General features: G+C 47.5%; 1 protein-coding gene across 1 annotated transcript in view; it reads left to right on the top strand.

Moving 5' to 3' along the window:
* Window positions 1–24,769, top strand: part of PIK3C2B (phosphatidylinositol-4-phosphate 3-kinase catalytic subunit type 2 beta) — a 692,267-nt gene that overhangs the window by 281,785 nt on the left and 385,713 nt on the right. Inside the window, exons 5-6 of the mRNA XM_085647698.1 lie at window positions 1,121–1,232; window positions 21,179–21,258. Coding sequence (XP_085503824.1) covers window positions 1,121–1,232; window positions 21,179–21,258 — 192 coding nt within the window. The remainder of the gene's footprint in view (window positions 1–1,120; window positions 1,233–21,178; window positions 21,259–24,769) is intronic.

Genomic DNA, 24,769 nt, shown 5'->3' with positions numbered 1-24,769 from the left:
CGTCTGCCATTGGTCAGAACAAAGGCTGTTTTAAATGGGGAAATTGATGATGGTGCAGGCCTGTGTAGAAGGTGATGTACTCTGTATGTACGGATACTGACCACTAGTTGAAAAGAGCTTTGAAAAGGTTATTCCAGTCCCACAACCAGTCGACTGGGCACCGTTGTTAGGGAGTACGAGAGTAACGTTATACTAGGAGTAACAGCCATGCTACCAGTAACTTTACCCTTTGACTGAATACAGATGACGGACAGTTAAATGTCAGAAGGAATTCAGAGGGTGAAAAGGTTAGGACTACAAAGGCAGTAGTGGTAGGCGAATGACAGCTGAGGATGTATGATCTTACCTGCACTGGACTGCAGTATCAGAGTTAGCACAACTGTCAAGGTGGGAGGGTGGTGCAGTTAAGGCCTGGCAGTTGTGGTACTGTGCCACAGTGCTAGTCCTGCATGAGGGGCTAAGTATTGGAATGCGGGTGGAATATTTGGCTTTGAAGTGGCAGGTGTTACAAACTGCAGCTGTGGTAGGTCGCTTGTTATGAGCTTAAATAAAAGTTACCTTTAACTCACCTGGAGTCCCCCTACTTCACAGAAGTTGGCCATGTGGGAGAATGTACTAAGATTGTTTAAGGAATGGTGGTAGGTGGAAAGAGTGCTGGATGAGGAAAAAGTACCGACTGTTTGTGGTGCATTGAAAGGAAGGTGTGCAAGGTGGGGACTTGGTACACATGTGTAGTGTTAAAGTGAGTCCATGTGTGAGGGGTTGGGAGCTATAAACAGAGTTGTGGCAAACAGATGCAGGTTCTGGTTTTGGACAGGTAAACAAATCGATGGTTTGGGGTGCACTAGTGGTGAGGTGCAGTTCGTAGTGAGTGGTAGGGCTCTGGAGCAAAGGGGTGGTACATAAAGGAACTGTTTATGAAAAATGGCTCGATTTGTGAGTGGAATTGTTTTCCTAGGTCAGGAATGGCATATTTTTAGGTAAATAATGGTGCAATTCGACGTTCTGTTGCACTGGGTATGCCTTGTTTCACCGTTCTTATTACAGTAACCCTCTCAGACATAGATCTCTGCTGTTGTTTTTTTCAGTTTCATGTCTGTCATCTCTGTTCCTCCCTCAGCGAGCGTGTGCTGGGAAGCCATGAGTACATCCAGCAGTGCTGCAAATTTGACGTGGACATTCGACTGCAGCTAATGAAGCGCAAGGATGTACGTGGAGACCTAGCCCGGACGGTAAGTGTAATATCCTTTAATTAGAATTATTCCATGAGTTTGAATTGTAGAATTTTGTCAGACTTACCTGGTTGTTTTTCCGTGTGCTGTCTCCTTGCGCGCTCTTATAGAACATAAGTGAGGCCTGGGTTCCTCCGGTGTCTGTTACTTGTATTTGCCTCAGGTTGTCAAAGTTACAACTGTTCTGGCCATCCATACTGCAGCAAGCTGAATGCATGTCCATCCTGGATCTGAGATGCAGCCACCATCGGGGCAAAAGTGCTTTTCACGGCTTTGCAGTGTCTCTGCTACCAGGGGCGGCCTTAGGCATGTGCAAGCTGTGCACCTGCACAGGGCCACCAAACCCCAGGGGCCACCACGAGGAATCGGATACAATACATATTCGTGGCGGCCCCTGGCAGGGATTTGGCGCATGAACGACTGAGGCGTGCTAAATCCAATGTGATGCACGCTGAATGGTTGTTCTTATACTCTTTTCCTTTCTAACCCAGTCTCATCTTTGTGTGGGGTCGGCCTTGTTTCGGGCTCTTCTGGTAGGTCTTGTGCTTGTTTAGAACTTTTTTTCCAGGAGAATCGAGCTTGTTTTAAAAGTCCAGATCTGGCACCTCCGGAGGCTCGCATGCGCGCGCATGTGCAGTGCCCGCGAGTCCTGCAGCGAAGGGGTTACAGAAGCACCACGCATCACTGGCGGCAGGAGGGGTGGCAGCACCCGTGCCCGGCGTGCAGCGAGCAGCACCGAGACCGGCCGAGGCCATGCACCGGCGCGCCTAGAGACCCTGGGCAAGAAAGGCCGCCTTGCAGATGATAGCATGCCAGTGTGCAACCTTTGGTGCCAGCTGCGAGGTGAGCAGCCCGAGGGTCAGGGCATGGGGAGGGGGAGTGAGGAGGTCAGCATGTGCCACTGCAGAGTGAACCCGAGGGAAGGTGAGCCATTGGACGAGGGTGTGGGGAGCCCTGGGGAGGAGGGCAGATCAGGCGTAGGAATGTATCCCAGCCCGTGGGGGTGAGGAGCCGGGGGCGTGGGGAAGGTTGGGTGAGGATGCTATTGTTGTAGATGGTGTGTGCTTTGGGTCTGGGTGGAGGTAAGCCATGTGAGGTGGCGAGCTGGAGGTATTCTGGTGGTCATGGGAAGGGAGGGCATGATGAATCGTGAGAGAGAGCCTCTCTCTCACGATTCATCTCTGAGAGGGCGCGGGTCGGAGAGGTGGTCACCGTGCGCCAGGGGTAGGGATTGGTACAGATCGGCGCTGTATGTTGAGGGAAGAGTGAGTCAGGAGTGCAGGGGCGGTGTTTACTTGTGACTGAGGGGAGGCATGGTGACTTTTGGAGGTGTAACTTGGGAGGCACGGTCGTATTGGGGAAAGAGGAGAGCAGGGTACGAGGTGTTAGACGTAATGTTAAGGATTCATTAAAATGATTACAATTACTTATCAACAATCATGAAAACAGAGTATGAAGCTGATACTTGTGATCTAATGAGTGGATCTGCCTGCACAAATCTTTTAAAACATCGAGTGTTCGAATGTACTTGGCATTTGGTTATGTCTGTTTATATGGTGTTGAGGCAGACATGAAATGCAAGCACCTATGGATGGACGCCTGGAATAGGATGGCAGTGCCTACCCATGTTAACTCAATCTAATGCCCTTTTGCAGAGACCTTGGTAGGAGACTGGCTTCTTGATCATTTCTTTAATTACATTCCAGTGCTTGTCATGTGACTAGCAGAGAAAACTAGTTTAACTAGTCCTCAGTTTGCAATTGGTGAAGCAGCCTTCTCTGTCCATACTAGGGGCATAGTTACCATTGGTTCAGCAAGTACAGTGGTACTGAGACCCAAAACCCTCAGGGGCCCATTGAACCCTGATAATTGCTATATTTTACTTCCTGAGCAGCAGCCAAAGGGGCCATTTTCCTTGCTTATGCCACGGCCCATGGGGTCGTTGGTACGCTGTGCTAGTGATTCGTACGTCTGCTTGAAAGTTGTCTCCTGACTGGATGTTCCTTGCACATTCATTTTGCTTCAGTGAACCTCTAGTGCCTTTTCATAGCCTTAGGACTCACTGTAATTAATCCTTGTTTAATAGGTGCTCTGAAAGCGAGCAGAACTGGTTGCTGGAATATGGCACTATACAAGAAACCTTAATTAAATATATTGTATTTTAACTTTTGACAATGTGATAAAGTGGACGAGTCTTTGGTTACCTGTAGGCTGTCTTCAGGATCAGTTAGTGACGTACTGAGACAGGTCTCTGTGTGCCATGATTTCAAGGTAGCTTACTCTCTTCCTGCTAAGGTCACTTCCCAAATAGATCATGAACTATTCTCCAGGCTCTACTGTTCTCAGTGGACTGAGAAAACAGACCTTGTATGCCAAGTCACATGATCTACCCTATAGTTTTATAACACTCTTCAAATAAACCTTCCATATGTGGATAGTCCTCATAATGTGTCATACATGTAGTGGGAAGGGTAATTACTATCAATCAGTCAGGGTTTGTAAAGCTTAGCTGCTTCACACATAAGGGTCTCGAGGCGGTGTGGGATTGATGCTGCTGGATCATGCTGCTTGTTGGTTGAACAGCGAGGTCTTGTGGTCCTTCCTGAACTGCTGGAGCGATGGTGAGGCTCTGAGGTGCAGGGGGAGGGTTTTCAGGTCTCCACTGCAAGGTGGGAGAAGTAGCGGCCTCCACTGTTTTATCAGCGGCTGCATTGGGTGGCTGCTAGGGAGATGGTTCTGGAACATATTTTCCTGGTAGGTTGGTGGAAATTCACTTGTTCATTAAGGTATGCTGGTCCTTCATTGTGTAGTCCAGGGAAGACATGGCTTGGCAGTTCGGGCTGGACTGTTCCCATGAGGCACAGGGTCAAGGCTGATTTGCATATGGCCATGTCTGAACTGGGGTGGTGTGGTGAGCAAAAAAACGATGGATTTAGGCCCAGATCTCTGTACTGGGGTGAATGTATGACATTGTTCTGCATTCTGTCCATCAACTGTTGTTTTTGCAAGAAAATAAAAATGACACATCAAAATCTTTCAGCAGCCGCCACTGCTGATTGTCTTCTTTTTTTCCCTACCCACTGCTAGCCTCGCCCCCTGCATTGCAAGCAAAATGAAGAGAATTTGAGTACACAAATCTGGTTATTCGAAACGAAAGAGAAAGGTGGCTCAGCAGGCTTTCGTAGTGTCACAGGAAGGAGCAATCCTGAACTTTATCACCCGAGGGAAACCTAAAGATGGAGAATCCTCTGGCCAGAGTACTGCTGATGCACTAGGTAAAACAGGCGCTGACGACCATAAAGAAGAACAAAAAAATTATGATATCCATGAGCAGAATGATACTCATGAGCAGACCAATGAACATGAACAAGGTGACCCTGAAATTGATACAAACATGCAGCAATTACCAACTCAGGGTACCTTAATTAAATATATTGTATTTTGCCTTTTGACAATGTGGTAAAGTGGACGAGTCTTTGGTTACCTGTAGGCTGTCTTCAGGATCAGTTAGTGACGTAATGAGACAGGTCTCTGTGTGCCATGATTTCAAGGTAGCTTACTCTCTTCCTGCTAAGGTCACTTCCCAAATAGATCATGAACTATTCTCCAGGCTCTACTGTTCTCAGTGGACTGAGAAAACAGACCTTGTATGCCAAGTCACATGATCTACCCTATAGTTTTATAACACTCTTCAAATAAACCTTCCATATGTGGATAGTCCTCATAATGTGTCATACATGTAGTGGGAAGGGTAATTACTATCAATCAGTCAGGGTTTGTAAAGCTTAGCTGCTTCACACATAAGGGTCTCGAGGCGGTGTGGGATTCATGCTGCTGGATCATGCTGCTTGTTGGTTGAACAGCGAGGTCTTGTGGTCCTTCCTGAACTGCTGGAGCGATGGTGAGGCTCTGAGGTGCAGGGGGAGGGTTTTCAGGTCTTCACTGCCAGGTGGGAGAAGTAGCGGCCTCCACTGTTTTATCAGCGGCTGCATTGGGTGGCTGCTAGGGAAATGGTTCTGGAACATATTTTCCTGGTAGGTTGGTGGAAATTCACTCTTTCATTAAGGTATGCTGGTCCTTCATTGTGTAGTCCAGGGAAGACATGGCTTGGCAGTTCGGGCTGGACTGTTCCCATGAGGCACAGGGTCAAGGCTGATTTGCATATGGCCATGTCTGAACTGGGGTGGTGTGGTGAGCAAAAAAACGATGGATTTAGGCCCAGATCTCTGTACTGGGGTGAATGTATGACATTGTTCTGCATTCTGTCCATCAACTGTTGTTTTTGCAAGAAAATAAAAATGACACATCAAAATCTTTCAGCAGCCGCCACTGCTGATTGTCTTCTTTTTTTCCCTACCCACTGCTAGCCTCGCCCGCTGCATTGCAAGCAAAATGAAGAGAATTCGAGTACACAAATCTGGTTATTCAAAATGAAAGAGAAAGGTGGCTCAGCAGGCTTTCGTAGTGTCACAGGAAGGAGCAATCCTGAACTTTATCACCCGAGGGAAACCTAAAGATGGAGAATCCTCTGGCCAGAGTACTGCTGATGCACTAGGTAAAACAGGCGCTGACGACCATAAAGAAGAACAAAAAAATGATGATATCCATGAGCAGAATGATACTCATGAGCAGACCAATGAACATGAACAAGGTGACCCTGAAATTGATACAAACATGCAGCAATTACCAACTCAGGGTGAGGATTATTACAAAAGACCCTCAAACAGAGAAACTGAAACATCATTCATCGGTCCATCAACATCTGGCATTCTGAAGGAGGTTCAGAGTTTACAGACGGATGATGCTGGTATTGAAAAGGAAGCCAAAGAGCAAGACCATGTTACAGACCCGTGTTCTGAATATGATTTATGTGATTGGAGGGATCCTACTTTGTGGCCGAACTCTCTTACGGACGCGCAACGTGTTTTTCTTGTTGAAAGGGGTCCCTCCAGAGACCCAGATTCTAAAACAAAGTATCCAAGTGATGAGCACTCAAAAAGTAAACGTCGTTTTTCTGTTACCATGTTACTGGTCATCTAACGCCTTTACTGGACGTTTTATTAAAACACCTTCCTGAGCTCCGCCCCGCCCGGACCCCCTCTTCCGCGGCCCCCTACCAGCGCTCCCTGCACAGGGCCACCATGAGCCTAGAGCCGCCCCTGCTGCTACTACTGTCTTTATAGGTCTTGCATAGGCAGCTCTGGCGCTGTCTCTTCGAGACGTGCTGTATTCCAGAAGTCATTGCTTACAAACAGACAGTGTTTTTTTTTTTTAATGAATATTTTTATTTTATTTTCGAAAAATAAAACAAACTCCAAACAAAGCATGAATACATGATGCACCATTAATGACAAAGCACCGTGACGTATATGGCTATTGTATAAATAAAATGTCCATATCAATTGGATCCATGTTGGGGTCTGAGCCACCTGGTCGTAGAGGAATAAAGGGTCATGGTTACACTGTTCATGGGTACAAATAATGGGTACTAACATTACATCAATCAAGGCTCTTTTCCCACTTCTCAAAACTGCAATCCCCCTTCCTCCGCCTCCCCCATCACTTCTAGGCCATTGTACTTGATCCATGGTGCCCATATCTTCCGGAATTTCCAAGGACAGCCCCTGGCCTTGTATGTCACCTGTTCCGCAACCATGTAAAGATCAAAACATGCCCTCCACTCTTTCAGTGTTGGTATTTGGGGAGCCCCCCAGTATTTCGCTATATCCCGTTTTGCCACCACTAGCCCCAGATTGGCCAGTACAAGTTTACGTAGCGGGATAGCCACGTCTGACGGGATTCCCAAAAGGAGAAACCGAGGTTCCAGGTCTATGTGGACTTCCAGTATGGCATTTAGCTCTCGCACAATCCTCCCTCAATAATTCTGGATCTCAATACATTCCCAAAGGGTGTGTATGAATGTGCCACTTTCTGTACGGCATCTAAGACAATTTGGTCTTTCAGCTCTCCCTATTGTATGCAGTTTTGCTCTAGCAAAATAAACTCGGTGTAGAATTTTATTCTGGATAAGATGCAGCCGTAATTTAATTGCCACTTCGCGTGGGTGCATAAGAGCGGCCTCCTAATCTCTGTCCCCCAGCACACCAGTAGTTTTTTCCCAGCTCGCTCGGAGTGGACCCAATTTATCAGGCATATTATTAGGGTTTTATAGGTGAAAGAAATAGCTTTATTCGGGATCTCCTCCTGGAGGAGTCGGCCTTCTAATGGGGCATACTCCGGTAGTGATGCCTCATCCAACCTCTCCGCCGCCCATGCATGTTTCAGGCGGAGATATGCATATACCTGTGTATCCTGGAGTTGGTATCTAGCTTGGAGTGTGTCGAAGGGAGCCAGCACACCATGTTCCAGGACATCTCCTAATTTAGATATGCCAATTAAGTCCCACTGTCTAAAACCTCTCAGTTTCCCTATCTCAGGTAGCCGTGTCCCCTCCCACAAAGGAGTTTCACTAGTGCATCTACGATCCCACCCCATCTGTCTCTTCGCACTGTTCCATGCCTCAAGCGTCCTCTGGGTTGCCTGGAGCAATTGACTACATCCCTTGCCCCCATAAATATAATGAAGACATGTACGGTTTCTAAATTGTAACCTTTCCAATCTATATGCCGGGTGGTCTCCCGGTGCATGGATCCAGTCATTGATAGCAACTAAGTGGGAAGCCCTATAGTAGGCCCTTATATCCGGGAGGGCCAGGCCTCCATTATATGGATTCCTCTGTAGTGTTTGGAGTGCAATACTTGGATGAGCCCCATCCCATATGAGTAAACGCACTTCATTGTCAATGTCTTTGAATATTGTGTCCGAGATCTTAATATGTGTTCTGCAACACATAGAGCAGTTGAGGGAGAGTAACCATTTTATACATGGCAGCTCTTCCCATTAGGGTTAGGGGGAGTTTCCGCCACCTCTTAACGTCTGCCTGAAAACAAAGGAACACCCGCCTAATATTACGCGCTAGGCTAATTGCCACATCCGTAGTAATATAAAGGCCAAGATAAGTGAAGTCCTCTGTTGACCAACGCAAACAACTCCGGTATCTCTGGGGCTCTACCAATCCCCCCCACTGGGAATAAGATAGACTTGGTCCAATTAATTCTGTATCCCGCGTGACGCCCATATTCCTCGATGATCTGTAAGATTCGCGGAAGTGTCTCTGCCGGATTTGTAACGTACAACAGAATATCATCTGCATATAAAGATATGCGTTCTTCACCCAACAGTTGGGAGTCATCCATAAAACCACCCAACTCTGGGAGGTCTCTAATCACACAAGCCAAGGGTTCTAGTATAAGAGCGAACAATAAGGGAGAAAGGGGGCATCTCTGTCTAGTCCCCCTTTGGATTGGCCAAGTCTCGAAAAGAGTTCCATTCACCCTAACCCTTGCTTCAGGCTGTCTATAGAGTAGGTCTACCCAGTCTCCAAACCCTGGGCCAAATCCAAATTTCTCCAAAACATGCCTCATAAAGGGCCAATGGACAGTGTCAAACGCTTTTTCAGCATCTAATGAGAGGAGTAGATGAGCCTCTTCCCGTTCACGAACAACATCCACCCAGTTGGCCACTCTCCGGAGGTTATAACGCGTGGACCGTTTCGGCATAAAGCCAGATTGGTCCCCGTGGATCAAGGAGGTAATAACCGTTACAAGGCGTGCCACAAGGATAGTAGACAAAATTTTTGTTTCAATATTTAACAATGAGATGGGACGATAGGACCCACAATCATCCGGGGCTTTCCCTGCTTTCGGAACAACTACCACCGTTGCTATTCTAAGGTCTGTCGGGAGCATCCCTTCACTTTTAGCTGCCACAAACATTTTAAGTAAATATGGAGCCAGCACAGCACTGTAGGTTTAAAGAATTCCCCTGGGAGGCCATTACGACCTGGGGTTTTCCCCGCTTTCAGTTTACCAATAGCCTCCGTTACTTCCGCAAAAGTGATATCTTCCTCTAGCCTGTCTCTCTCATCTTGGGCGAGACAGGGGAGCCCCACCCCGGCAAGGTACTGGGCTATTTGCGCCTCACTTGTTTGTGTCTTGTTGGCATACAATGCTGAGTAGTAGCGGGTGAAAGCCCCCACTATATCTTGCGACGTGGTGTAAGTCCGGCCCTGTTCCTTAATGGATGTCACCCATCTCGACTCCTGTTCCTTCCTACCCAACCATGCCAACAGTTTACCCGTTCGATCCCCTGTCTCATATAACCTAGGTTGTACTGCCAGTTGGTGCGCCCGCGCCTCTTTAGTGACCAGCGCCTGATACTCCTGTTTAGTAATGTCAATTTGGCGGAGAGTATGTGCATTAGAAGAAGTATCCCCCTTTCAAGATCCACAAGTCTACGTTCCAGCACCAAAATCTCCTGAAGTTCCTGCCGCTTTTTATGGGCAATAATGAATTGGGCTCTATCGTGTATCACTGTCTTAAAGGCCTCCCATAGGATAACATCTGATTGCACTGAACCATCACTTTCTTTAAAATAGAGCTCAGTTTCCACCCTAAGTTCTCTCGACACCGAATCATCTTTCAGTGCCCAAGCATTTAGTCTCCACGTTGCCTCATGACCTCTCCGTCTCTTCCCCACCCATAAGTAGATGGGCGAATGGTCAGAGATACCCCTAGCCAAGTATTCCAACTCCTCCACCCGATCAATCTCCCCATCTGGGGCAAAGAGATAATCCAACCTTGAAAACACCCTGTGGGCCCCGTAAAAGTCTGAGTATGTTCGTGTATGTGGGTGGTGCCGTCTCCAGAGATCAGTGAGGCCCAGGATGTCCATAAACCTTGCTAATGAAGTCTCTCCAAGCTGTCCCTGTCTCGTCACCGTACGATCTAAGGTGGGATCAATCACGTCATTAAAGTCGCCCCCAATAATATGTGTAGCGAGGCCAGATTGTAAAAGAAGGTCTGTCAATTTATCCAGCGTACGCTGCTGGAGGCGCGGGGGCGCATACACACTACAAAAGAACTAAGGTGTATGGTTCCAGGTGCCTTGGACTGCTACATATGTACCGTCTGGGTCCTCCCATCGTCGGATGACTCGGAAGGGGGGGGGGATTTTTTAATAAGGATAGCCACTCCCCTTGAGCCTCGGGTGAATCCTGCGTGTGCCAAGGTGGTGTATTGCCCCCTACCCAAGAAGGAGCAGTGCGGACCCATCAAGTGTGTTTCTTGTAACAGTATGACATCTGGTTTAAGTCTTTTAAGATATTTAAAGACTAAGCCTCTTTTGATTTTGTTCCCTAACCCATTAACATTCCACGTCATCACAGTGTATCCGTCCATAACCATTGTAAAGGAAAAGGAAAAATTTCCCCCCATGTCCCCTCAGTTCCCCAGCCATCGGGTAAACAGTGCCATTGTGTCTCAGTGTCAGTAGTCCTGCCTAATAACTGAACAAAAAAAACCCTAACAAAATCACTCTCCTCTTCACTCAAGAACCAAGAAACCCCATAATGAATAGCTTCCATTGTATCCCCCTCCCCACACTCTGCAGGCACCCCCACCACCCCCAAATTCGTCAACGTGACAACACTGGTGTAGGCAAACCACCCAGAGGTCTGTAACCCTCCCCCCTTATCTATCTACTTAACGTAGAACAAAAATAACAGCTCACTGTATACTTCCCTCTCTTGTGGCACAAATTCCCATTGACTATCAAGCCACGGGGGTCGTACAGTGTCTCTAGAAGGGCGTCTTGCCCCAAATCATCCTTCCTCCCCGCTATTATTTAAAGGCTGTGGAAGTTGAGAGTTCTCGTCCGGAGGGGTCTAGCCCGAAGCCTCCAAATGTTGAATCTGCTGCAGTAGCGAATGTGCACTGTCTATTGCCATGGATTCAGGCATCTCCGACTGATCAGAGTCTCCATTGCCACTCGATCTCTGCGAGGTTTTCGACATACATTCCAATGCCATATCCTCATCCGAGTCAGACACGGTGGGTCTCCGTTCCCTGGACCTCAGTGATCTCGCCGGTGTAGCCCCGGCAGAAGTCCGGCGCCTAAGCATTTGCCTCTGTTGCTTCTCTTTATGCCGTTCCCGGTTGGGACCTGGCAACTTGTCAGCAGGTAGGAGAGCAGCGGAAGGCGACCCACGCTGCAGGTGGGGCCGTTCCTCAATCCAGGACCATGCATCTTCCGGGGTCTGGAAAAAATATGTAGCAGCTTGAAAAATGACTAAGTTTAGCAGGGAACATTAGCATATATTGGACCCCCATAGCATGAAGTTTCTCTTTCACAGAGTCAAAGGTGCGCAGCTGCTTTTGAACGTCCCGAGAATAGTCAGGGAACACCATCACTTTTGAATTCCCATATTTGATCTCGCCTTTCTTTCGCAACTCTCTAAGTATTATGTCTCTGTCCTGGAAGTTCAAAAATCGAGCTATTAGCTGCCGAGGGGGAGCCCCCGGCGGAGGTCGGACCCCAGGTATCCTGTGTGCTCATTCTATAACGAAACAGGATGAAAATTGCACCCCTGGAAGGGCATCTTTGAGAAAGGTCAACAGGAAATGTCCTGGATCAGAGCGTTCCGTATTCTCTGGAAAACCTATAAAATGCAGGTTATTCCGGCGTGCTCTGTTTTCGGCATCGTCAACCCTCCAGGCCACATCCTTCACCATCGCCATAAGTCCGGCTACATCTTTACTTACGGTCTTCGAGGTGTCTTCAAGCTCTGAGACACGTTGCTCAGCCTCAGTCACTCTTTCAGAGACTTTACGTAGATCCTGGCGTAGAAACAAAACCTCCGTCCGCACCTCTGCCAACTTGCCTTCCAGACTTTCTCGCGACGCATGGATTGCCTGCAGTAATGCATCTGTGTCCGGTCGCAAGGGAACACCTCCCTCTGCACCTGCAGGCGCCGAGAGGACCTTCGCAAATCGATCCGGTCTCCCCTGCTTAGTACTTCTAGGTTCTTTATCTTTTGCCATCTTGGCTGACCTACTGGCAGGCCACCACCGCTGTGTGCCCCACTTGACCTAAGCACCCACCCCCTGTCCCAGAGGAAAACAAAGTCTCACGTTTACCTCGATCTCCTGTGCAGTCCGTGGGGCCAAGCCCAGACCCGCTTCGCTTCCCCCGCAGTACGTGGCACCAGACCAGTGACAATGAGAGTACCTCCAACAACTACACTGCCACACAACAGGCCCCACTCCAAGCTGCACCCCTGGTCCAGGAACTCCCAGCCCCACAGTGTAGTCCACTAGAGGGAAGTCCAGGTGCACACAACCTAGGGCAAAGACAAGGGTCCAAATCCAAGTGTGTGTTCACGCTGGCCCCCAGTAAGATAAGTCCATGGACAAGGCTCTATCACTGCCGCGTGGGACATAGCGAACCAAGCGCCCCCAATCCAGAGCGCCGCCGCACCACTGGAGGGAATCCACAATGCAGCCGCTTTACCACAGCAGAGAAGTCGGGCAAAGTACTGCGAGAGTCTCCCCCCACCACCACCAGAGCAGTATACGCCCCACAGACGTGAGCCAGCACCTATGTGTCATTCAGGGGAGTAGCAAGAGGCACAAGGATCCGGGCGCTGCACCCCGCAGGCGTCTCCCTCTCTCCCAAAAGCACACGTGGGGTCTTATAGTGCAATTGTCAATCGTTACCCCACTGTAACCAAGACACAGAGCAGCATCACTTATCTCAGCCAGGGCAACGTGAGACACAGGGAGCAAGCCGTCTCCTTTCTGAGGCTCCCTCCACTTCACAACTGGCAGTTGCAGGTCCCAGCAGCTGGCTTTGCCACCGCACCAGTCCCCAAAGTCAGACAGGAAGCCACGAGCCTCCGCGAGTACCTCCACAGCAGAGGGCCCGGCCGGGTCGCGGCAGGAAGAGCCCTCGCGCAACCGGCTCACACTCGAGCCCACCACCAGCCCACAAAAGCAGGGCTCCACAGGGCTCTCGTCTCTTCACAAGCAGCACCCGCACGTTACAAAAGCGGGCGACGCGTCCATAAACCTCCGTCGCACCTCAGAGGAGGGGGGGGGAAGCCTCCCAATCCTTCAGCGGCTGCTACACTCTCTCCGTCCTAGCGCCGCTTCGCCAATCCCCCAGGGCAGCCACAAACCTCCGTCGTCATGTATACAGCGGAGAGCCCGGTCGGGGCATGGCAGCGTCTCACTTCACTGCAATGGGCACCAAGCCAGTCCCGCCATCGGCACCGCAGACAGACTCCACAGCCCCGGCCGCCGGCCACGATCAGCCCGTCCCGGTCGCCATCTTGGGAGACCGCTCTCTGGCCGCCGCACCAAGGAAGCCCCAGCCTCGGCCAGAAAAACACCTCAGGACTCTCCACCAAGCGCGTCGCAGCCTGCACTCACCCTCAGACCACTGGCCCAGGTAAGAGGGAGCAAGGAGGAACAGGATAATAACAGGATTAAGTGTGGGGCCAGCGAAGCTCGCGACAAACGCAGCTACCCGGCCATGTTGCTGGCCACGCCCCCCCACGAACAGACAGTGTTGTCCTCAATCAACCAGCTAGAAATAAAGACCAAATTTTGTAAAAAAAAAAAACATATCCCAAAAACAGAATGCTTTAGAGGATCTCAGAAATGATACATTGGTGGTCATAAAGGAAGAGCCGTTGTTATTTGACCTAGAGATATGTATATAGCAGATGGTAAGAAACCGGTCACTAATCAAGAATGGTATCGTCAGATAAAAGAGGATCCAACTAGATAAGTCCAGGGAACAATTGGTCTAATATTACAAGTCGGCCGTGATGATGGGTTTCTGGGTAAAAAAATAGTATGAATACTTAATGAAACAGTTTCTTAGAACCCCAATTTTAAATTTCTTGCCAAAAATTCATAAGAGACTGCTTAGGGCCGAGTCCATGCAGCGCCCTAAACCCAATGCAAAGGGATTTAAAAAATATCCTTTGCTGCACAGGAAGCCAGTGTAGCTCGGCTAGGCACATTGAGGCAGAAGAAACTCGTGGTCTGAACAAAGCTAGTTTTGCTGCTGTGTTCTGAACATGTTGTAGTCTCTGGATTCAATATTTGGGGGACTCCAACAGTAAGGCGTTGCAGTAGTCAAGTCTACTTAAGATAACGCCTTGAACAATAAAGGCTCTGGCCGAGACTGGAAGAAATGAAAGGATTTTTCTTAGAACGCTCATAAGGCCGAAACAGCACCCCACCGTCTTATTCACTTGCGTCTCCAATGACAGGTTGGCATTGAACATTACTCCCAGGTTTCGCACCCTCGTGGACGATGCCAAGGGACTAGAAGTGTCGAGAAGCCAGAAGTTACAAGGAAGAGGCAGAGGTACCTTCCCAACTGCGCAGTGTAGAATTTCGGTATTATCCGAATTAAATTGTAAAGAGTTATTCCGTAACCACTGTGCAATGTTGTGCATGCACGCATGAAACTCCTCCAGGGCATTAGGTTGGGTTCCATCAAGAGATAGAATGATCTGGGTGTCATCAGCATAGTTTACCAATTTCACATTGTGGGCCTGAATGGTATTAATCAATGGGCTCAGATAAATATTGAATAAAATTGGGCTGATGGCAGATCCTTGTGACAGATATTAGTGAAGGCTGTCTAGAACGGTGGAAGAGCCACGGCCTGACATCTGCCAGATAGATAGGATCGAAACCAATTCAGCGCAGTGCCCACTACTCCCACCTTCTCTAGACGGGTCAGCAAAATATTGTGGTTGACCATGTCGAAAGCGGCAGACAGGTCAAGCAAAATAAGTGTTGCTGATTGTCCCCTATCTGCCAACTGATGCAGATCATCCATCACGGTCACCAAAGCTGACTCAGTTCCGTGTTCTGGACGGAAACCACATTGTCAACATTTTTAGAACGCACTAGTTGCCTGGCAGATGTACAGAGATTTGCTGACCAAACGTTCGAGAATTTTCACTGGCTAGGGGAGGAGAGAGATGGGCCGATAATTACCCGGGCAGGTTGGATCAAGAGTGGCCTTCTTCAAGAGTGGCGTAACTACAGCCTGTTTCCAGCCAGATGGTACCACTCCACTGGAAAGTGATTAATTGCAAATCAGTCGGAGCCTGGGAAAAAGTTCTGAGGCAAATTCCTTCCAAATTTTGTGTGGGAGGGGGTCCAGGGGGAACCTGAGGAGATGCCCAGGCCGAGCCTACTAAATTCCTCCTCCAAGAGGGGCTCAAAATGGACCAGGAGACTCAGTTTACCAGTCCCTTCCCCAGTCTGTATACCTACAAAGGGAACTCCGCCCGCAATATCAATTGAGGTTGCTACTTTAGTAATCATACATTCTACCCTCCCCCCGGAGGTGTTGTTTTCAAGCCCCGTGATGATAGTACTGATTTTTTCGTAAAAAAAAGGTTGCTAGACTATCGCAGAGATCTTGAGTAGGCTGAATCTGATTTTGTGAGCACTGAGGATTAGTGAGATCTTCAACTAATTTAAAGATGCATTTGGACTTATTCGACGAGTTCAAAATAATCTCTGCAAAATATTCCTGTTTAGCGGCAGAAATTTCTTTTTTATAAAGAGAGATAGCCACTTTCAAGGCAAGCTTATCCTCATCTGCCTAGTGCTTTCTCCATTTTCTTTCTGCCTGTTTACATTTTGATTTCAAGTCTTTAAGTTTTTCATTGAACCACCTAGCGGAGGGTCTGCCTCTATTTTTACAGCGTTTCAGATGGGCAATTTGATTAACAGTGGCAGTAATATGACTACCGAGGACCGTATAGTTCTCCTCCACTGATCTATGTACATCAAAAATCCCCTTTGAAAGGGAACGTTGGTGACTGTGTCACCTTTTCCAATAGCCTCTTCCAATCCCTACCCAGGAAGTTTCTAACATCCCTCAGGGCGGTAGCTGCTCGGCTAGGAATGGCCATCAGAAATTTGATCAAATGATGGTCGGTCCAATCTACAGGAAGAATCTCCATGCGGTCAATGACCCTTTCCTCAGTGAAAACTAGGTCGAGCATATGTCCCCTTATATGTGTAGGTCCAGTTACTCCCTGGAATAGGCCCAGAATTTTGCAAGATTGAAGAAGGGTATGACAGCCTGTATCTAAGGTCCCATTTTGCGAGAGATTAAAGTCCCCTGCAATAAGCAGTCTTGAGTGAGTGACAGCCATGTTGTTAAAAACATCTATCAGCACCTGTAATTGAGACAGATTGACTGCACCAGGGGGTCTGTAGCACACTATGCCATCCAATAGGTGCCCCCTGGGGTCTTTTAAGGAAAACTCCAGGAGCTCAAATCCCTCTACTGCGTCAATGTCCATAGGGACCAAATCCCAGCCTTCTTTAAACATAAAACAAACTCCACCACCTCTACCTGTGGCTCTGGGCTTGTGAAAGGTCTTATAACCTGGGACACACGCCAGACCTAGTTCAAAAGCGGAATCAGAAAAAGTCCAAGTCTCAGTCATGAGTAGCAAGTCAAGGTGATGCACTTCAGCGAGTAATTGGATCTCTGTGACTTGTTCAGGGAGAGATCTAACATTGAGTAATCCACAGACCAAAGCTTCCTTCCTAATGAAGTCGGACTTAGGGCTGGCCGAGTTCTCAAATATATGCCTACCCCGGCACCACCTTTCTCACCTATCTCTCGCAGTGCCTGGCTTGAATTACGCAGTTTCCTGGCATCACGGGCAGCATGGCTGGCGCTGTGAGGGATCATGTGCAGACGGGCGCAGATGGGCTTGCCTTTGGCGCACGGCCGGCGCGCCCGCTGCGCGCGTCCACTGCGCTCCCTCGATCTTGCCGGCATAAATATCCGGTGTTAGCGTCAGCTTCACCCCTCACCCATTCTGATTAGCTATCCTGGGGGAGTGGCACCAGGAAGCTGCAACAAGGCTTGTAAAGCCGATATCGCTGATCACAGCGAGGTGCAAGTTTAAAAAAAGACAATTTCAGTTTTTAAACAATACACATTTAGGATTAAAACAATTTAAGAAAGGCTCCCTAAGCGCTGGGCAGCAAACACGATCTAAGTGAGCGCTCCCGCGATCTTGCCGGCATAATTATTCGGTGTTAGCGTCGGCTCCACCCCTCACCCGTTCTGATTGGCTATCCTGGGGGAGTGGCCCCAGGAAGCTGCAACAAGGCTTGTAAAGCCGATATCGCTGATCACAGCGAGGTGCAAGTTTTAAAAAACACAATTTCAGTTTTTAAACAGTACACATTCAGGATTAAAAAATTTAAGAAAGGCTCCATAAGCGCTGGGCAGCAAACACGATCTAAGTGACTTCTAAGTGACATTGACTTCTTCCTTAAGCCTTTCATGACTGAGGTACCCTTGTACCTGAGAGATACGACTGATTTCATCACGAAGATGGAGGATTGTGAATTTAATGAAGAAACTCAACTGCTGGTATCATTTGATGTGACATCACTGTACACACAAATACCCCAAGAAGAGGCTCTTCAGGTAATTGAATTTTACCTTGAAAAGAGACAAAGACCCCATAGGGTACCAACCGGATTTATTGTTCAACCTGCCGAGATTGCCCTGAAGAAAAACTATTTTAAATTTGAAGAGCAATTTTACGTTCAGGTGAAGGGTTCTGCCATGGGCTGTCCTTTCGCTCCAGAAATGGCAGTCCTGTTCATGGCACCATACGAAGAAAGGTTCATCCATGGGAAAAATCCTTTTAAAGAGCATGTGCAGCAATGGCTGCGCTATATTGATGACATCTGGTGTTTGTGACAAGGGACTGTAGAGGAACTATTAAGGTTTCATGAGTGGCTAAATAGGCAACATGAAGATATTAAATTCTCTATCACATATAGCCAAACTGACCTGACTTTTCTAGATGTTCAGGTACGAGAACATAAGTTAATCACGTCTCTCGATAAAAAAAGCACTGATAGAAACAATTTTACACCACAGGAGTACACACCCACGGAGTTTAAAGGAGAATCTCCCCTTTGGTCAGCTACTCAGAATAAGGAGAAATTGTTCAAACAGAGCCGACTTTGAGATGCACGCTGCAGTTTTCTGCAAGGAAATGGCAACCAGAGGGTATCCGAAAAAGCTTCTTAAGCACTCAACAAAAAGAGCTTGGAATACACCCCGAGAAGCCGTGCTACAAATTAAGGGGGAACCGCCGTTCGACAGACTTGTCTGCGTCTCTACATTTGGTCCCGCCTCAAATCAATTTAAACAGATCATCTTGAGGAATTGGCATTTGTTGCAAAATATTGACAGCACATACCAAAGACCGTTGTTTGCCATGAAGAGAAACCAAAGTATTGGCCAAAAAGTAGTGAGGGCGGATATCCTTTCTACCAAAGAAAAAAGTGATTTATGCTCACGGTGGCATCTAAAACCCATTGAGGGCCACAAGAAATGCGGCAATTGTGTTGCTTGCAGTACGTCGTTGGAAGGCACAGAGTTTGTACACAAATCCATAGAATGGAAACACACTGCATTCACTAACTGTAAAACTAAAAATGTGGTTTACGCCATTATATGTCCATGCAAAAAGGTATATTTTAGGCAAGACAAACCAGGAAGTGAACACGAGGTTCACCCAACACAGCTCCCACATTAAAAAAAAGGTGCTCACCGCACTGCTGATTGAGCATTTTGTTGCTGAGTCACATAGTGAAAACGACTTTAAGTGGACTGTGCTCTTCTCCCTTACAGCATGTAAATATGCAAGGGATGTTGATAACCTCCTATTACAGAAAGAGGCATATTTAATTTTGAAGTTAGATAGTGTTTCGAAAGGCCTGAACACAATGACTGAGCTTTCGAGAGCGTGAAAAAGCTAGTTTTATCCCTCGAAATACAAAAATTCTTCCCAAAATAGGTTTCCCTGATCATTGCATGGTATAGTCGTTTTTTAGAGACTGCGTGTCACAGAATGCATCAAGTATATCCTGTAATGACCAACGATTTATGATTGGCCCATCATTTAAGACCACATTACCCATGTGCCCTAGTTGTGTCCTGCACATAATGGAGGACGTGTAAATGTCCAAGCCGCCCGTTTGTGAGCCCGAGTGTACTGCTGGTATACTGGCAACAATACTTTATTTGGAATAGTGGGTAAGCCTCCCGCTTTTTGGTTCATGCCAACTAAATTTGACGCGCTTTTGACAAACATAGACTAATCGCTCCCGTAAAAAAACTTCCTTATTCCCAGTATTACGCTACACGATGTGAGCGTCTAACCAGTGGCAGCCATCGGCAAAAACGCTTTCCAAAAGGTAAGCTGTTAATGAAGTCGGGCATTAAATCCATTCAGCTCTTAATAAGCACGAAGACTTAATATCGCTATTTCTTGCCCTCAGCTACGTTTGATAAATACGGAGAGAGCTACAGAAAGACTAAAAGCAGTAGCCGCAGTGTCAAGGTACGCTCCCCCATGATATTTACATTACCCTTTAACATCATTGGTATTCTGGCCTGAATTGAGTCAGAACTATAGGGGCCGTTTTGTTTTATCTTTCAGAAATTCTAAAGTCCAGTGAAGCTGGGCGGCATTCAGACAGGGGTCACTTAGCTACATTGCAGGTCACACGACAGAGTCGCCAGATGGAGACGATAAGATAACTCCAGGCCAGGTACATTTGAAAACCTCAGGTGGTTACGTTTTTGAGACTTTAATAGAAAGGAGTCGATTGAGTTTGAGTAATAATAGTTTTTGTCTATCACTGTTTTAGATAAATCATAATTACACACAGGATTGAAGTCCAGTGCGAATCTAGACATTTCAGAAGCCCTGATGAGAGTCCTTTCATCTTGAGGACAAGGACTTGAAACGCGTTGGCATTTTTTTGTCAATGAGGAACTTAAATTAAATACTCAGTCTGAGGGAGTTTCACTGTTTCCTCGTTTCTGTATAATGGTGTTCCCTTTGATGTACAAAGATAATCATGAAAGTTTAATGAATAACACAATATGAATAGTCAGTGCAATATTGGCTAAAGATTCAACAAGTATCTATTTTGTTTGTCGTGGTTTATTGTTTTATTTTGTGTAATGTTCGATGTACACTGTTTATTATGTAAAGTCAATTGTTGATTGTTTTGTTTAGAATATCGGATGTAATGCTCACTTGTTGTTCGTTGAAATTACGGCCCTACCTGTTCCTAGTCCCATTGGGCCTAACTCCCTTGTTGTTCATTTGTATTCCAGATATGGGAATAAAGCTCCCCCGTCTTTTTAATTGGCTCCTCTCCCTGTCCTTTGTAAATGGTGGCTTTTTATTGGTCAATAGGCTTAGTAGTCCTTCCTTAGTACCGCCTTGTCTCTTCTTGTAACCTCCCATGAGGACACCCCCTGTTACATGTGTTGTTACTACCTAGGTTTTATTTACAGGCTCCTAACACCATTTTCTTGTGAGTACAACCTAATCCGGAATAATATAATAATTATTTTCTCACATTTCAAAGCTACTTATTGTATATATGGACATAGCTATTTGAATGTGTTTGTGGTACTGTCTTGCATGCAATGCATGATGGATAGGGTGGATTTACCATAGCTTCTGCAGGGTGCAGTACCATATGTAACCAAAAGAGGTCCCATGGGACCTTTTGGCCACATTTGGTACTGCACCCCGCAACATGGCTAGGTTAAAAAACATTGGCATTTATAAGGCCTTTGACTCCAACTCCACAAATCCTAGACTGATTACATTTCCAATTCAATAGGTCTTGCATTTGTTAAAGTTAGAGCTGTTGGCGTTGAAAATGACAATGTTCTTTACTTTGACTTTTTTATACCATTGGCAATAGTGCTATGCAAATATAATAACTCCACTGCAAATAAAAAAAACAAAAGTAAAAAAAATTATTTTCAACTCCAACAGCTCTAACTGTAACAAATGCAAGACCAATTGCATTGCAAATGCTTGTTCTTTCTGTTACTAGCGTACTTTTTTTATTGCTACAAAGACGGACATGGACAGCCTTGGAGAGTAGTACGAGAACACCACCTCTAACTCACCTCACTTATTTCTTACTTACAAGGCCAGCGACCACCAGAGCCCTTGGACACTAAACCACCACATACACCTTCAGGAGAGGCCAGTGAAGCAGAGCATCAGCAGGTAAGACCGGATGTGGCACTGGAGGGGGGCAAGAGAATTCCAGAGGAAAACGTGAGGGAGGAGGGACTTGAGGAGTTAGGAGTGATGATGAGTCTAGTTTGTTTGAAGGAAGCAATGAGCCTGGGTCAGGAATGTGAGTGTTTAGAGAGAGGGGTCTGAAAGAAGCAGGGATGGAGGGAGGCACAGTTGTCCTGGAGGAGAAATGAAACTAGAGCTTATTGAGAAGCTTGGAGGGCTATGCATGTTAGGATGAGAATGATCCTGAGGGAAAAAGGTCAAGATAGCGTTTTAAAATAAGTTTTTGGACTGACAAGTTAAGGGGGGCAGTTAGGGGCTGGAAGTGTTCTATTAAGATGGAGTGGACCAATGTAGGGAAAAAGGGTCTAAGACTGCAAAAGAGAGCCTAGCCTGGGCGTTAAAAGGTAGAGTGTCCCTAAGAATACAGAGAAAAAGGAGATAACGGGCAGAGTGAAGAGATGATCTGTAAGATGGCAGCATGTGTGCACCCAGAATCTCAAGCACTCTGAGAACAAGTCAGGATGGTGTGGGAAGACTTGGGATAGGTGGACAGGAAGTCAGATGAGAGCTCAGGGGGCTATGCTGAGGAGTCCCACGAGGTATGGGTGGTCAGGAGTTGCGCTGGCAGTGGGAATTGAGGATTAGTGGGCAGACCGGTCAAGAGAGCTGTAACAGGTTGGAAGCCTTTGATTCTAAAGGGGATTTGGCATGCTGATGTGTGTCGGAACTGGCGGTGTCTGGTTGGCTGAAGGGATGTCCTTAGCTAGCCAGAACTACTGATCTCATCACAGGCAGGTGATTACACTTGCTCTTTAATTCGTTCTCACCCTTTTGTAGCTTGACTCTGAGCAATTAGGCTTACAACAGGAGCTATGTGTAAAGCAAAGGCACAGCAGCCACACGTGATAAATATACTGAGCCTCACAAAAGAGACTTCACACGTGATGTATGTAAAAACATTTATATTCAACACACACATTCAATCATTATAACATGATCATCATATACTTTCGGGCATAAAACACATAAGGAATTATTACTTGCAATACTAGGCCCACCCGTATTATCATGATGTCTCAGAAGCGTTCCTTCAACCCAGTCAGTCTCTCGCTAATACCGTTCTAAGATGTCTTCGGGAGGGCCCAAGTGTGGAGAGGGCAGTTGGTCCGCCGCAATGAGGGTCAAAAAAGGGAATAATCAATGAATAGGGAGTGAGACTGTAGCCTCACAATAGGATAAGGCGCCCAGATTTGTACAGGATGATCCGGGTCTTGCCCAGGCAATCTGCGCAGAGCATCTAGTGCATGTTGGTGTGAGTTGCACCGGGCCCTTCAGATTTCAAACATGATAAGTTGCAAATTCAGCACCTCCCTGGAAAAGAGGCACGAGACAAGTGCATGTTGAGATGGGTTGCACCAGGCAATTTCAGTCACATACAGTGAAGAGATGCAATTCTGTACCTCCCTGGAAATGAAGCAAAACATCCTGTGCACGATGATACAGGTTGCACCAGACAAGTCCGGTTCCACACACACAGTCACAAGTTCAGCAGAGCCACATGAGGTAGAATGAGGCACTACAACTATAGCTGCACCCCCACCTTCGAGGGTCGCACCCTGTAAGTCTCACTTTGCACGCAGTGAGCAGGCTGTCTGTGTGTCACACGAGAGTGATGAGGCATGATCGATAAAACGGGCCACACACGGGGGTGGGAGGGTCCTGTAACCGGTGAGTCTGCTCACCACCAACTAGTTTCCAGACACAAGTTTTTGTTCCATGCTCACACCACGCTACTAGTTGGGATTCATTTGCTGAGGTGAGCACTTGAGAGAGCACTGCTCTCCAGATGTCACTGGTAGATGGTGTAGGTCCCTTGTGGGAGATCTTTGATGTCCCTGAGATCTCTGGGAGATCAGGAGTCCCACAGTCGGGCCCTTGGAGAGCACACTTTAGGGTGCCATACTTAAGCAGGTCCTCGGCCCAAGCCAGTCACTGTTCAGACCGTTATCCTCCATGTGCACAACAGAGTCCTCTGGTATTGTGCACCACGCAGTCAGGGTTCTCTGGTTCCATGTCCCAACAAGCATATCTCATCTTTTGCTGAACGATGGCACCCGTAGTTATACTGTTGTGTGCCTTTAAAGTTCGGGGTGGTTTAGGAGGTTTTCCCTTTGAACCACAGATGTTTCCCCTAAATTGTAGGCCTGTCTGCAATGGGGCTGTGGAATGCAGATATGAACCTTTTGTGGGGCGATGAACAAAAAAACAATAGATTTAGGCCCAGGTCTCTGTACTGGGGTGAATGTACGACAGTGTTCTGCAGTCCGTCCATCAATTGTTCTTTTTGCATTTGTCACCCCGAGTGGAACAGGTATGCCCAGATGTGGGTCCCATACTCTCCATGCCACTGGAATCAAGCTAGCCTGCTGATGAGGGGTGAAACCCTGAAACCGGTCCTAGGATGCTTGCTTCCAGTCCAGGGAGAACCTGGCCTGGCAGTTCGGGCTGGGCTGTTCCCATTGAGAACAGGGTCAAGACTGATTTGCATATGGCTGGGTTTAAACTGGAATGACATGGGGAGCAAAAAAACAATGGTTTTAGGCCCAGATGTCTGTACTGTGGTGAATGTTTGACATTGTTCAGCATTCTGTCCATCAATCTTTCTTTTTGCACGTATTCTATAAGTGGCATTTCTAAACGAGTTATGCCAAAACCCGCTTTACTAATGGAACGAGTTTGGCACTGCGAATCCATTTATATGAAACATAATGATACTGCGCCACTGCAATCCACTAATGCTGTCCGAAGTAATGTCAACTACTTCCCCATGTTAACTTATGGGAAGAGCAGGTCTCATAGGCAGTGAAAACACACATAGGTATTCCTCACTACTTGGGCGCACATGTGCTAGTGCGCTCACCGACCTGCGATCGCAGGTGGGGCACATAGTTCCCAGCGCCAGGGGTGCAAGTTCGTCCGCCCGAGATGGCACAGCAGACTGGACATGGGTTTAACAAATACGTGTGTCTGTGCACGTGCACAAGCCTGCTTTGGCAGGTGGCACACACAATCACAGGCACCATAGGTGTGGGTATGCACTTACAGTGGCCTATAGTGATAAGCTGCTCATGAGTTTACTCACGATATATGCCATTGCTCACCCAACGGTCTGCAATGACAGATCGGCCCATGTTTCAGAACATTGAATCAGCGCCTCTTCCCAACACTGATAGGAAGGGTGCGCAAACTATCACGCAGCAAAGACAGACCAGGCACATGGCTTACCCAGGCCCTCACACTTTTGGTGCAAGTGCACGCATGCCACCCTGCCTGGAGCAGCAAGACATGGGGGACCCCTTACGGGTGCGATTGCGCACTCCCGGCAGCGACAGCGGACCCGGTTTCTGACTTGGAGGTTAGGACACCAGAGATGCAGGTATATGCTCACCAGCCTGCGATGGCAGGCCGGGCACCTTTCCAAGATGCATAGGTG

This window comes from Triturus cristatus, chromosome 1_1, assembly GCF_964204655.1.
Source record: "Triturus cristatus chromosome 1_1, aTriCri1.1, whole genome shotgun sequence".
Lineage (NCBI taxonomy): Eukaryota > Metazoa > Chordata > Amphibia > Caudata > Salamandridae > Triturus > Triturus cristatus.
Note: the sequence above shows the minus strand (reverse complement) of the source record. Positions and strands in the feature narration are given on the sequence as shown.